This window comes from Microtus pennsylvanicus, chromosome X, assembly GCF_037038515.1.
Source record: "Microtus pennsylvanicus isolate mMicPen1 chromosome X, mMicPen1.hap1, whole genome shotgun sequence".
Classification (NCBI taxonomy): domain Eukaryota; kingdom Metazoa; phylum Chordata; class Mammalia; order Rodentia; family Cricetidae; genus Microtus; species Microtus pennsylvanicus.
Window position 1 is genome coordinate 108,172,912 of NC_134601.1, and position 12,952 is coordinate 108,185,863.

The window sequence follows — 12,952 nt, forward strand, 5'->3', positions numbered from 1 at the left end:
AATTGACAGACGAAATTTCAAGACAGAAGTTATACAAACATAAAGTAAAGGAGTTATGGATTCTGCTATTAAGGAAAGCTACTGAGGCCAGGTATGTGACAACAGTCACTAGACACCTGGTGAAGTCATTGCATGAAACTGTGAAGGTCACAGTTTGTTATGTTGGAGATCTTGACATGTTGGAGATTCTGGAGCCTGGGATACCTTTTAAGCAGAGATGTTAACATGATATGAGAACCATCCTAATATAGAGAATTGTGTTGCAGTCCTCAAAGCTTCAAGGGAAAACCATTTAGTAAAATTTTTCAAGTACACATGTGGTTGCAGGATTTGGAGTTTTCACTATTGGTTTTCATCATGCTTTGGTCCAGTATTTCCTCACTAAGCCTCTCTCATCTTTTGGAATGGCATTACATATTCCGTACCACTGTGTATTAAGGAGTGTAATTTGCTTTTTTGATTATACACGTGGTTATAGTTAAAAGACTGTTTTGAGACTCAGGTGAAACCTTGAAATTTGGATGTTTATATAGGCTTGAAAGTGAAAGACTCTGAACACTTTTGAAGATGAATGGAGTGAATTTTACATTATGATGTGGCTACAGGCCTATGGAGACCAGGGTGTATAATGTAGTAATTTGAATAAGAATGAACCCCCAAAGGCTTAAATGTTTGAAGGCTTGGTCCCCAACTAGTGGAATATTTTTAGACGGATTACTAGGCATGCTCCTATTGAAGTATGGGTGACTATGGGAAGAGGTGTGTTATTCATTTTCATAATTTCATGCCTCATCATTTAGCAGATATAAATTGCATCTTATCAAGCAACAAGCTAAAAGGTCCGAAAGTTCTTCCTTAAACATATTTGCCTAAAGCTCTTTACATTTACCTACAACAAACTTACAAAATGGGAATTATACATCAAATGGGAATGCCTTGTTATGTGAGTGTACATTCATGTGTCTGTGTATTCCTAAATATAACCTCTTTAGGATGTATAATGCTAGTTATACATGTGTTTTCAATGCCAGCCATTTGGTATTGAATAACCAATTTATGTCTTCTCTCTTAGGTAAGACTATTTTTTATTCCCTTAACATTCTCATAGCTAAATTTTAAATTTTATTTTATATGGTCTGACACTCTTGGATTTTAATGTAAATGGAGTAATACACATCAAAAATGATTTTGATAATGTTTTTGAGTATTCATTGACTATCAAATTTCCTAATGTTGGCACTATGCTTATCCACTAATAAACTTTTTTGTTTTCTGTTACGTACAAGGTAATGAAAAATATGCACCTAAGTTTTGGTAGAGGTTAAGTTTTCCTAAACTTCAGGAAAGATATATCATTATAAATCACTCATTTATAATGCATGTTAGATACTTTTATTTAGAACACATTTGTAAATATGTGAAATCTAGTAATTTAATCATACAGGAACACAGTATCACTAACTATGATATGCGAACAGCATGGAAGCAACTACCTAAGTCAACTAGTATATTTTCTAAGAAAACTAAATGTGCAATTTTGAAGACAAATATTATTTAAATTTATATCTATGATTCTCATTCCATAGAACAAGTGTTGATGAATATTGTCTCAATCTTCTTATAACCTGGAAAATTATAAATGAAAGTTAATAAATACGTGAGGTGTTATTAATTATTTGATGTTTGAGGGAAAATAAATTGATATATACAAATGATTAATGAGGCAATAAATAAATTCTAAGTTATAAAAATGTTAAAAATAGACCATAGGACGATGATGTGTATTTGAAATTATATATTTTCTGGTGAATATGCTAACTGGAATGGTTAAGTGGTTCATATGTGAATGGAGAATTTACATGTAAATTGGTAAATTTCTGAGGCACAAAACACCAAACATACATATGGGTCTACACCATACAAGACAATAATGAATTTCATTGAAAATTGTGAAGTATTTAGCAATTCTAAGTAAATAATTTACAACAGATCCCAGAGGAGCCAATCAATTATCATAGTTATTGTTTTATCAATTGTATATTTGACAAATAAAATTAATACACCATTTGCCCTATAACAGTTTAATTGCTTTTTCAACACATTACATTCATTGACCTAAATGGAGTTGTTTTTGCCATTTGTGGTGGTTTATAATTAAACCACCCCATCCATACTTACATTTTAATACTTGGTTCCCAGTTAATGAAAATGTTTGAGAAAAATTGGGTGGGGAGTGGCCTCCATTGAAGAAGTGTATCCCTGGGGGCAGGTTCTGAAGTTTAAGAAACCTACATCATTGACAATTTCCTGTCTGCTTTCTGTTTGTGGATCTGAATGTAAATTCTCAACTACTGTTTCTGCACCATGTCTACATGCCTATTATCATGCTCTCTCTCATGATGGTTATTGACTTTAACCCTTTGCAACCAAGAAACCATGAATTAAATGCTTTATTTTATAGATTGCCTTAGTAATGATGATCCATCACCTTAGAAAGGTGACTATGATACCAAAAAATGATTTAATTTCCTTAAACTATTCTTCTGTTATAATGGGTCTATTGTAATGATTTGACAGTTATAATTATTATGTAGTACTCACCTATTTGATATATTCATTCAGGATGGGCATGAGTCTGTGAAATAGATCAAAGAAGCAGGTATTCATAATGACTTAATTAGAGACTTTCTGAACTGTATATGGATACAGAATCAGTGTTTTGTTGCCTCAATTGGAAATTGATTTAGATGAGCAAGCAAATAAATACCAATACCTGTTTGTGTCATATCTTTGATATTTTCAGAAGGAATATTGTATAAATTGGTTGCTTTGAAATACTCTTCCTTTGAATCATTATCCAGAGTTGATGATGTTGCTATAGTTCATGGAAGAAAAATTAGGATACGTGTCTATTGATGCTGTTTAAATTTTAATATGCAGTCATTAGACCTTGCTGTATAGTTGTAAATTCCTACAGTCTCCAACAAACTTCCTTTCAGAATGGTAATTGTTCAAAGTAAGTTCATCTTAAAGTTATGTTTAAATATTGGGGGGTGTTCAAAATTTCATAATTATTTTATTTTTCCAGTTCTCAAAATCATGAAAGATTAGATAACTTTCTTGACATAATTGAACATTTAGAATGTGTATATAAAAATGCAGTCAGTGCTTGGTTTAGTTTTTATCTGAATTTTACACTTATTAGCATATTATAGCTTCTTATTTTGCCCTTTATTAGCCATAGAATTCATGCCCTAGTGTTTTTTACCCCAAGGCTAATAGGACAAAATATCTAAACTGTTTACATAGTCCACCAATTCTGCCCTTTCTCCTGAGGTGAAACAAAAGTAAAAAGCCAAAACCTGTACTCTTAGCTTTATCAGAAGCTGCACATAAGAAGTCTTACCTACATTGCTGCCTATATCGGTAATGTTCAAGAATGATATCAATAGATATGATAAAGTTAATGGCAAAAATCTCAGAAGGCCTCAGCTCTAAAATTGCAGTGAACCAAGAAATAAGAGTGGGAAAACTGTCTTCCCCATGGAAGATCTGACTATTTTGTGATTCAGTATCAAATGGTCAGCTCTGAAAACATATTCATACAGGTGAAATTATACAGATTGAACAGGTTGTATTCATGTATTTTATAAGTAAATTAAGTTAAATCAAAGCAAATGAGGCCATTTATTTCAAAGAGACAAAGGGGTGGTATATTCATAGGAGGGTTTGAAGTAAGAAAAGAAAGAGGAAAATAATGCAACTATATCATAAAGAATATTATTTTTAAAAGAAAGCTGTACTTCTCCCCTAATAGAAGGTCAATCTTCTTCAAAATTGTGGATTCAACCAAAAGGAATAAAATTAAATTGATTTACTTGTGGAGATAATCATGAGTCAAATTTGTTAACATGCTTTAAAGCATCACAAATGAAGGACTAAATCTTAGTGACAGCAAAATTTTAATGCAACTTATTTAAATTTTGTGATGGTGTAAATGAATATTATGATATAAAGGGAATCCAGTAAAGAATAATGTCCTAACAATGACTCAGTTTTTAGACAATTGAACTCACATTTTATGTTCATTTGTGTTAAGTGATAAAACCCAAGAAATTCAGTGTGTGACATTTGGTTATGGTTATGACCACATGGACCATTCTAATCTACAGAAAGACTGGCAAGACATTTGTAAAGACTGAAACAGACCCACAGAGTAGGTACAAAGGTATTGGAAATAAAAATTCTGTAAAGCACATCATTAATAATGAAATTTGGAAACACTTATTTCTTCTAAACACTTCCTTGGGTACCTGGTCTCTTTGTTCAGTAAAATACACACTCAATTTTTTATTTTATTTTATTTTATTTATTTATTTATTTATTGGTTTTTCGAGACAGGATTTCTCTGTGGCTTTGGAGCATGTCCTGGAACTAGCTCTGTAGACCAGGCTGGTCTCGAACTCACAGAGATCCGCCTGCTTCTGCCTCCCGAGTGCTGGGATTAAAGGCGTGCGCCACCATCGCCCGGCAAATTTCTTTTCTTTTTTTTTTTAATTGAGAAAAGGAAAAAAAAGTATCCACTTCCTCCCAGCCTCCCATTTCCCTCCCCCTCCTCCCACCCTTCTCCCCCTCCCCCAAACTCCTCACCCCCTCCCTCTCCAGTCCATAGAGCAGTCAGGGTTCCCTACCCTGTGGAAAGTCCAAGGTCCGCCCCCCTCCGTCCATGTCCAGGAAGGTGAACAACCAAACTGGCTAGGCTCCCACAAAGCCAGAACATGAAGTAGGGTCAAAACCCCGTGCCAATGTCCTTGGCTTCTCATCAGCCCCCATTGTTCGCCATGTTCAGAGAGTCCGGTTTTATCCCATGCTTTTTCAGTAACAGTCCAGCTGGCCTTGGTGAGCTCCCAATAGATCAGTCCCCTTGTCTCAGTGGGTGGGTGCACCCCTCGTGGTCCTGACCTCCTTGCTCATCTTCTCCTTCCTTCTGCTCCTCATTGGGACCTTGGGAGCTCAGATCAGTGCTCCAGTGTGGGTCTGTCTCTATCTCCATCCATCACCAGATGAAGGTTCTATGGTGGTATGCAAGATATTCGTCAGTATTGCTATAGGATAGGGTCATTTCAGGTTGCCTATTTAAAGATTTATTTATTTATTATGTGTACAACATTCGGCCTCAATGTATGCCCTCACGCCAGAAGAGGGCACCAGATCTCAGTACAGATGGTTGTGAGCCACTACGTGGTTGCTGGGAATTGAACTCAGGACCTCTGGAAGAGCAGCCAGTGCTCTTAACCTCTGAGCCATCTCTCCAGCCCCCCCCTTTTTTATTTATTTATTATGTATACAATTTCTGTCTGTGTGTATCCCTGCAGGCCAGAAGAGGGCACCAGATCCCATTACAGATGGTTGTGAGCCACCATGTGATTGCTGGGAATCGAACTCAGGACCTTGGAAGAGCAGTCAGTGCTCTCAACCTCTGAGCCATCTTTCCAGCCCCACACTCAAATTTCAAACAAGAGTTTTCCTACATATAATCAGACATGATCCTTACACAATGCTGCTGTCATATTGATTGTTTTCCCACTGCTTTTTATATAGAAAACTTGAAACAAGATGGTGGTATCTGACACTTTAATCAAGAAAAATTAAGCCATGCCTGAGACTGAGAAGAAATAAGAGTTTTGGAATTTAGAGCATTATGAATACTAACCATTTAAGTCTCATTTTGAGTATAGCATTGTGAATTCTTACATCAAAATAATCAGTGTGTGCTAATACCCAAAGCAGTATGTTGCACACATATAGAAAAATATTGAATAAGGAAAGCAATTCAATATCCTTTACATAAAAGAGAAAACATTCCCAGTCCCAATTAATTCATAAGTAGTAAAAAGCAGTGGCTAAATAGGTCATAGTTTAAATGTTCATATCAAACTTTATCTAAAAAATTGACTTCACACCTATAGATTAGTGAAACTCTCAGTTCTTGTCAGGAAAACTAATCTTTCAGTACATGGTGATTAATTCAGAGTTAGCATTGATCTGCATGGAATGAGTGACCAACCCTGGAATTTTCATTACCACATGAGGCTTCTATGTTTTCCCATACTGCTACCAAACCTCAGGGATTTTTACATAATAAGTCTTGGAAACATTGTTAAACCTTGAGGTTTTAAAAGATTGTTTAGAAGTAGATTATTTGGATATGTCAGGGCCATTATATTTAAGAAATCATAGCAGAAGTAGATACGTCTACAAGATCAAGCCAGGTAAAATTCTAGCATTAACAGTGAATGATCAGTTGATGTCCACTCAAAACTGAGAAGATGTTGGGAGCTGATAGATGCCAAGAGAGAAAAAACAACATTACTTCAATAGTTTACACAAATAGCTTGCCCATGCTTTTGTGGATGGTTCTATACCCAAGCACATACTGATAACGCTAAATGAATAAAAAGGTGTATGTAAAATTATGTTACATTGGGAGAGAGAAATGATGAGTAGATAATGGAAGAGTTAAAAATGGTGGATTGAGGGGGTAATTTGATCAAAATTCAAATGTATGAAGATGTGAAAATATCAAATAACTAAAAAGATCAGAATATTCCAATGTTCCACAAATATTACCAGATACTATGTTAATTCAGTGCTACAATGAAACTTGAAACAGGATCTACATAAGTAGAATAGAACATTCAAACATTCTTTGCAGCTTCAATAGCTGAGTATGTTTGGTTAATACATTTAATGACCACTCAATTTCCTAAATTATTAAAATCACTTCTCAATGATTTCCCACAGAAATAGCAAGTGGCTCATTGATATTTAAAAAATCCTAGAACTATCATTCATTCAATTTCTCAATTAATCCAATAACTTCATATGCACATAAAAATAAGAAGATATATAGTTAAGATTACCAACTAATTAAAACATGGTTCATGTTTTTCAGAGTTCTATATTTGCACCTCTCCCCTGGGTTGAAAGATTGATATATAAAAAATATTAAATATTGTAACTCAAATTGGACTTTTAAAATATTTTGGGGAGAAGACCAGAAGTGTGAGATCAGACATGGGAAGTGGGAAGTGTTACAGGGATACATTATAAAAATTTCATAAATAACCAATAAAAATATTATGACAAAAAATTACTTCAAATTTTATGATTACTATTTGAATGTTTTAGTTCTTGATTTCATGCCATACTCAACTTACATAAATAAAAGACTAAGTAGTCTGACTATTGTTTCCATTCTCATAAACATCATTAATGAGGAATCATGTCTATTTTTTTTTCGAGACAGGGTTTCTCTGTGGCTTTGGAGCCTGTCCTGGAACTAGCTCTGTAGACCAGGCTGGTCTCAAACTCACAGAGATTCGTCTGACTCTGCCTCCTGAGTGCTGGGTTTAAAAGCATGCGCCAACATCACCCTGCTTCATGTCTATTTTGTTAAGCTTAAAAAAAAACAGTTGCTATATTTTGAGAATTCAGTAGACCACAAGAACTTATGTATTATTTCATCTAAAGTATATGATACATGTCAAATATATGTATATGCATATAATAATAATTAATGAAAAAAAGGTCATGATTTTGAAAAACAGCAAGGAGCAACATATAGATATATTTGAACAGAGGAAAGGAAAAGGAGGAATGGTGTAACTGTAATGTCAAAAACTAAATAATGTTTCATAACCTCAAGAACTAGAATGACTTTTCATTTTATTTGAGTATGTGATGTCTCTCATAATCTTGTGTTTGTAGTATTGTACATATACTTGTGTAATATTTTTAAAAGAATGACTTAGATAATATGGGTGCAGGTTTTGAGATTTTACAAACCTCTCTTTCCAAGATCTGGGGAGTAAATCCAGAAATATGGGATGGTACGGAATCTTGTACTTAAGGCCCAGAGACTATTGGAACCAGTATATTCTCCATTTTCTTTCTTCTGTGATTCAGTGCTGTTCCCTGGGGGGTGGGTGGGTGAGACAAAATGAATTTCGCTTCTTTATGCTGCTTTTCTCAAGAATTTGGTGGTAGCTGTAAAACAATTCATTGAAATTGCCAAGCTGAATGTACTGAAGAATTTGTTGTGCACAGTCATCCTGAAAGACTGGATACACACCTTGCTTGTCAAGAACGAGATTTCCAACGTATTCTACAACAGTATGTTTTTCACAATTGTCATCTTCCCTAAATGCAAAGAGTTATCTGTTATTCACCACTTGTTATAACAAATATGTTATTTTTCATCTTAAGTAAGCATTCGTATTTTATATTCATCGTACTCATTGTCCTTTCTACAGTGTGGTTCTTTCCATACCCAATTGCCAGTTTTAAAATTATCTATCGTTTGAACAGATCATTGTGGTGCAAAAAGAATGTGTCTCTCTATTGTAAAAAGATTCTGACTGAGTTAATGACCTAGAGCTGGTGATTGTCAAGAGTTGCCACCTAATAAATGAGATAGAAGAGATTTTCTTCACAAGTTGGTAGAGATTTACATTCAGGTCTTGAAGGGCCTCAACACACATCACGGTAAAAAGTAATCTCTGTATTTTATATATGCACATATTTACAATTTTCTTTATTCTATCCCAAAATATTTCTCTGATTCACTAATACAAACTTTGACTGCAGGAAATTATGAATAATAATTTCCTAAAGTATCAAACTACTACAAGATGCACTTCAATTTTTATTGGCAATGTTTAATTGAGGACATCAGTTAAATCTACAATGAGCAGAGCATAGAGATCACAAATAAAGAAAATCTGAGTTGTGTACTTACTAGCTAAAACTTGATATACTACTGCCAATATTCTAATTTACATATCATATTCCCATTTATTAATATATTATTTTGGGGTCACATTTTTTCACTTTTAAAACAAATTTGGCCTGTATTATCAGTATTTTGATAGAAAGGCATGTTTATATGAACATTCTTTGATTAAAATACCCTAATCTGAAACACAAATATAAATTAATATATTAATTATTTCCATTGAAACACTAAAGTAATTCAGCAATAATCAAAGGGTATTCTATTTCAATATCAGAATTTGCTTCTAAAAAATGCATTTATTTCTCATCTTTAATATACACCCTTATGTTCATTTTTTGAACATTGTGCATAACACTACAGTTTTTCATAAAATCTTTCTTGCTCATCCTTCCTTTTGTATCAAGTTCTACGGCAATCAACTTTTTATACATTCAAGTTGAAAATACACTATAAAGATTTAAAAGAATTTATAGTGGTATCTAATATACCCCAAATAATAAACAATTCTTTTTATTTTCTGCTTGTTCTTTTTCTCTTTCTTTTATTTTTCATTGGCGATCAGGGTTTAAAAAGCTCAGGTTAGTCCTCAATTTATTCTGAAACTGTGGTGACCTATCAAATACTGATCCAACTGATTCAATCCTTCAGTTGCTAGGCTGGGTTCTGAGGTAAGTACACACCACAGCTTTTATCAGATTCTTACCAACTCTGGTTTTTAGAACACAAGTCTACAATTGGAAAATTGAAGTCATGTTCAAGTAGGAAAAAAACTGCACAAGGACATACATCATGCAATTTTTTTCTGTTTTGTTTTCTTTTTAGCTGATTGGTTAGCTTGATTTGGATTTTTGTTTGTATTGTTTTAAAACTTTTTATTGTGATAGCTATAATATTGAGAGAGTGTCCTAACTCATTTTTTGAACCTTAAATATCAGTTGTATGTGTTTTCATAAATGATCATATTTTAATTATAGTCAACAAAATACCTTCAATATTTTCAAGTTCCATTCTTTTTCTATTGTAAAACATTCTGAGAAAAAGAAAATGAATGAGAAAAGAATTTGTTTTGTTTACACTTTCTGGTAATAGTTTATCATTGAAGGTGAGATAAGGCAGAAACCATGCTTATTGGCATGTTCTTGGAGGTCCATCCTTAGGCAGCATTCTCATACAGCCCAGGACCACATTTTAAGGTTGACTGTGGCTCATAGTGGCCTGCCCATTCACTAACAGAAATTAAGGCAACCTCCCATGAATATGCCCATAGGTCAATCTAATAATGATAATTACTCGGCTGTTTTTCTCTTTTTTCCAGTTCATTCTATGCTATTACAAGTTGAAAATAAATGCTAGCTAGAATAATTTTTATCAAAAACTCTCTTTTTACACTTTGATTAAAATTATTTCTTGACTGTTAGGACAGTATATTTTCTTGTATGAAATGGAATTTTATGTATCTTTTTTGTCTATAAGTGGGTTTTTTCAGACTATTAATTTCTGTGTATCCTTGGCTAGACTGTAACTCACTAAGCCAATCAGATCTGCTAGAAATTTGTGAAGATTTTTTCTCTGGTTGTCAAATGCCCAGTGTTTAGACTTACATCATTATGCATTGTTTAATATGTGTTTCTGTAGACTATTTTCAGTTGACATGCAACATTTTACAAATACAAAACAAATTAGACCACATGGTGTATGCTTATACTACCATCAATTAACAGGTGGAGAGATATGCACAAATTCTGACTTATTTTTAACTGTATACAGAAATAAAGACCCGTTTGAGCATGTGTAAATTTAGTTACCAAAAATTTGCAAAATATGAAGAGCAAGGTTCCATTCTTACTGTCTTCATATTTCATGAACATAAAGATACTTTAGAAAATTTTATGTGATCCTAACATTTATTCACATAGATGTTGAGATTATAACATGATCTTAGAAATTATGACCAAGTAAAGTAGTGTCATCAAATTCTCTTATGAGCAACCACACATAGTTAATGTGTTTTGCCAGCAATAATTCTACATGTTTCTCATCTTAAAATTTAAAAAGTCACTTACCTTGTGTTAAAACTGACTGATAATTTTTTAGAATTATTACGATTAAGATAATATCTAATGTTACGAGTATAAATTCTCAGAAATCCATTTTCTTTTGTCATCTTTGCGTCACTAGATGTTAAGTAAATTGAGCGAAAATTCCCTGAAAACTAAGAGGGAAAAGGCCAGTTAGGAAGGTCAGTGAATATGTTTGTGTGTGTGTGTATGTGTGTGTGTGTGTGTTTGTAGAACAGAATTCATGAATGCATGTGTGGCTGTCAGAGGTCAAAGTTAGGTGTCTTGCTCAATCACTGTCCACCTTAATTTTGTGATAAAGATTCTCCAACTCTTCCAGAACTCACCAATTCACTGTACTATATGGAGACTGAACCAGAGGGATGCTGCTGTCTCTGCCATCTCGTGCCAGGATGCCTAACATTTTAAAAGAATTTTGGGGTTCTCTTAGTATGTTCTCATCCTTATACTAACAGAACCATTTCCCCTAACCTACTGTTTCCTTTTCCCCCTCAACACCTATAATACTCACTGCATCTGTTTTTCACATAGGAAAAAGAGCTGATATGAAATCACTTTTATATTGCATACGGATACGAGCTATAAAATATGAATTAATTGTTGAGATCCATGTGTAAATGGTGATATTTTGATATGAAAAACTAAATATGTCAAAGTCAAGTTACTGTTGAAATACAGTGGTATCACTAACATCCTTACCTAAAAAAAACCTGTGATTTGGAAAAGACAGCAAGCTCAAACTCTGTCAGGTATAGGGAGTGACCTGAACACATCTGCTTGTTAAATAACCTTTATACATAAATAAGAATGAATAATGTGTATGCACACAGGATCATAAAAACATATGCAAACATGGACAAACAGCAAAACCTTCTCACACACACTTTTTCATTCCATGGTCAGATTTCACTTGGTACCTCTGAAGCGTCTTTGTCAGTCTGAAGTTTCATTTTAGATGGAGGTTGTTTGGTAGCCCAAACAGTGTATACCACAGCAAACAGCAGAAGAATCCTCATCCTATTTCTTTATTCTTCTCTCTTCTACAGCAATTCAAATTAGCCTTGTTATCAAAAAATCAGAAATGGATATACAGTTACAGCACTTTTCTCTTCTCAAAACATTGAATGAAACAGGAGTTGTTCATTCTTAGTATTTATATTTCTTCCATGCTTCCTTATTGGTAATGTTGGGATTTGTTTGATATTATTTTACTTAAACAGAATGACTAGTTTTATGGAAAGTTTGATATGACTTTTATTGTTGACATATCTACACATGAAAGAGTAATCTATAAATTATTTCAAGGACATCAATATGTAATAAGTGATGTAATTGATGATGAAGGAAAATGAAAATCTCTACATGAAGTGCATTTTTAATGTTCTTCCTGTACACATGATGTTTTATGCCTCAATTAACATGTAATTTAAATAGTTCTGTCATGAATATAAGTTACTGATGACTATTCTGTTATACAAAACATTTTGGAATAAAAAACTCTCTTCCTTTGACCCAACGTAGTTACCACTCTGAATCCCAGTGATGATGGTTTGTTAACTGGAATCAACAGAACATTGTGAGAATTTATTTATTTCTTTGATTCATTGTTTGCTTCCTTCTCATTCATCAAAAGTGGTGTATAATTTTGTGTCTTTAACTCTCTATTTCAAAGTTTCATCTTCAATCAATTCTGTTTACTATATCTTCTAAATCAGGAGTTATCAACATGTGGGTTTTGACCACTTTGGTGGTCAAATTACCCTTTCAAAGGGGTCATCTAAGACCATAGGAAGTATCATATATTTACATTATGATTCATAATGACAGCAAAATTGCAGTTATAAGTAGCAATGAAATAATTTTATGGCTGAGGGTTACCACAAGATAAGGAACTGTATTAAAGGACTGTATCTTTAGGAATGTTGAAAATCACTGTTCTAAATCATACCCACACTAATTTTAACAATAAATATAATATTATTAAGAAAAGAAAGTCAGGCAATCTTGACTTTAATTTTGTTATATGTATATGTATTTCTAATCTTGATTAGGGTATTATGACTGTGTAGTTCATTTA

The 12,952-nt window shown here is 33.4% G+C and overlaps 1 protein-coding gene across 3 annotated transcripts; it reads right to left on the bottom strand.

The window, feature by feature from the left end:
• Positions 1-1,395: 1,395 nt before the first annotated feature.
• LOC142841513 (female-specific lacrimal gland protein-like) lies at positions 1,396-11,976 on the bottom strand. Of its 3 annotated transcripts, XR_012909080.1 has the most exons (8): positions 11,793-11,976; positions 10,861-11,009; positions 8,135-8,202; positions 7,849-7,977; positions 5,555-5,665; positions 2,774-2,875; positions 2,602-2,635; positions 1,396-1,625 (listed from the first exon to the last, which is right to left on the bottom strand). XR_012909080.1 is itself a non-coding variant. In XM_075958436.1 (7 exons), the coding sequence occupies exons 1-6, from the start codon at positions 11,889-11,891 to the stop codon at positions 2,619-2,621; spliced, it is 564 nt and encodes a 187-aa protein (XP_075814551.1). In that variant the 5' UTR covers positions 11,892-11,976; the 3' UTR covers positions 1,396-1,625; positions 2,602-2,618. The 3 variants fall into 3 exon arrangements, 2 of the variants coding, with proteins under 2 accessions (XP_075814551.1, XP_075814552.1); XM_075958436.1 differs by lacking the exon at positions 5,555-5,665; XM_075958437.1 differs by lacking the exons at positions 2,774-2,875; positions 5,555-5,665.
• Positions 11,977-12,952: the final 976 nt, after the last annotated feature.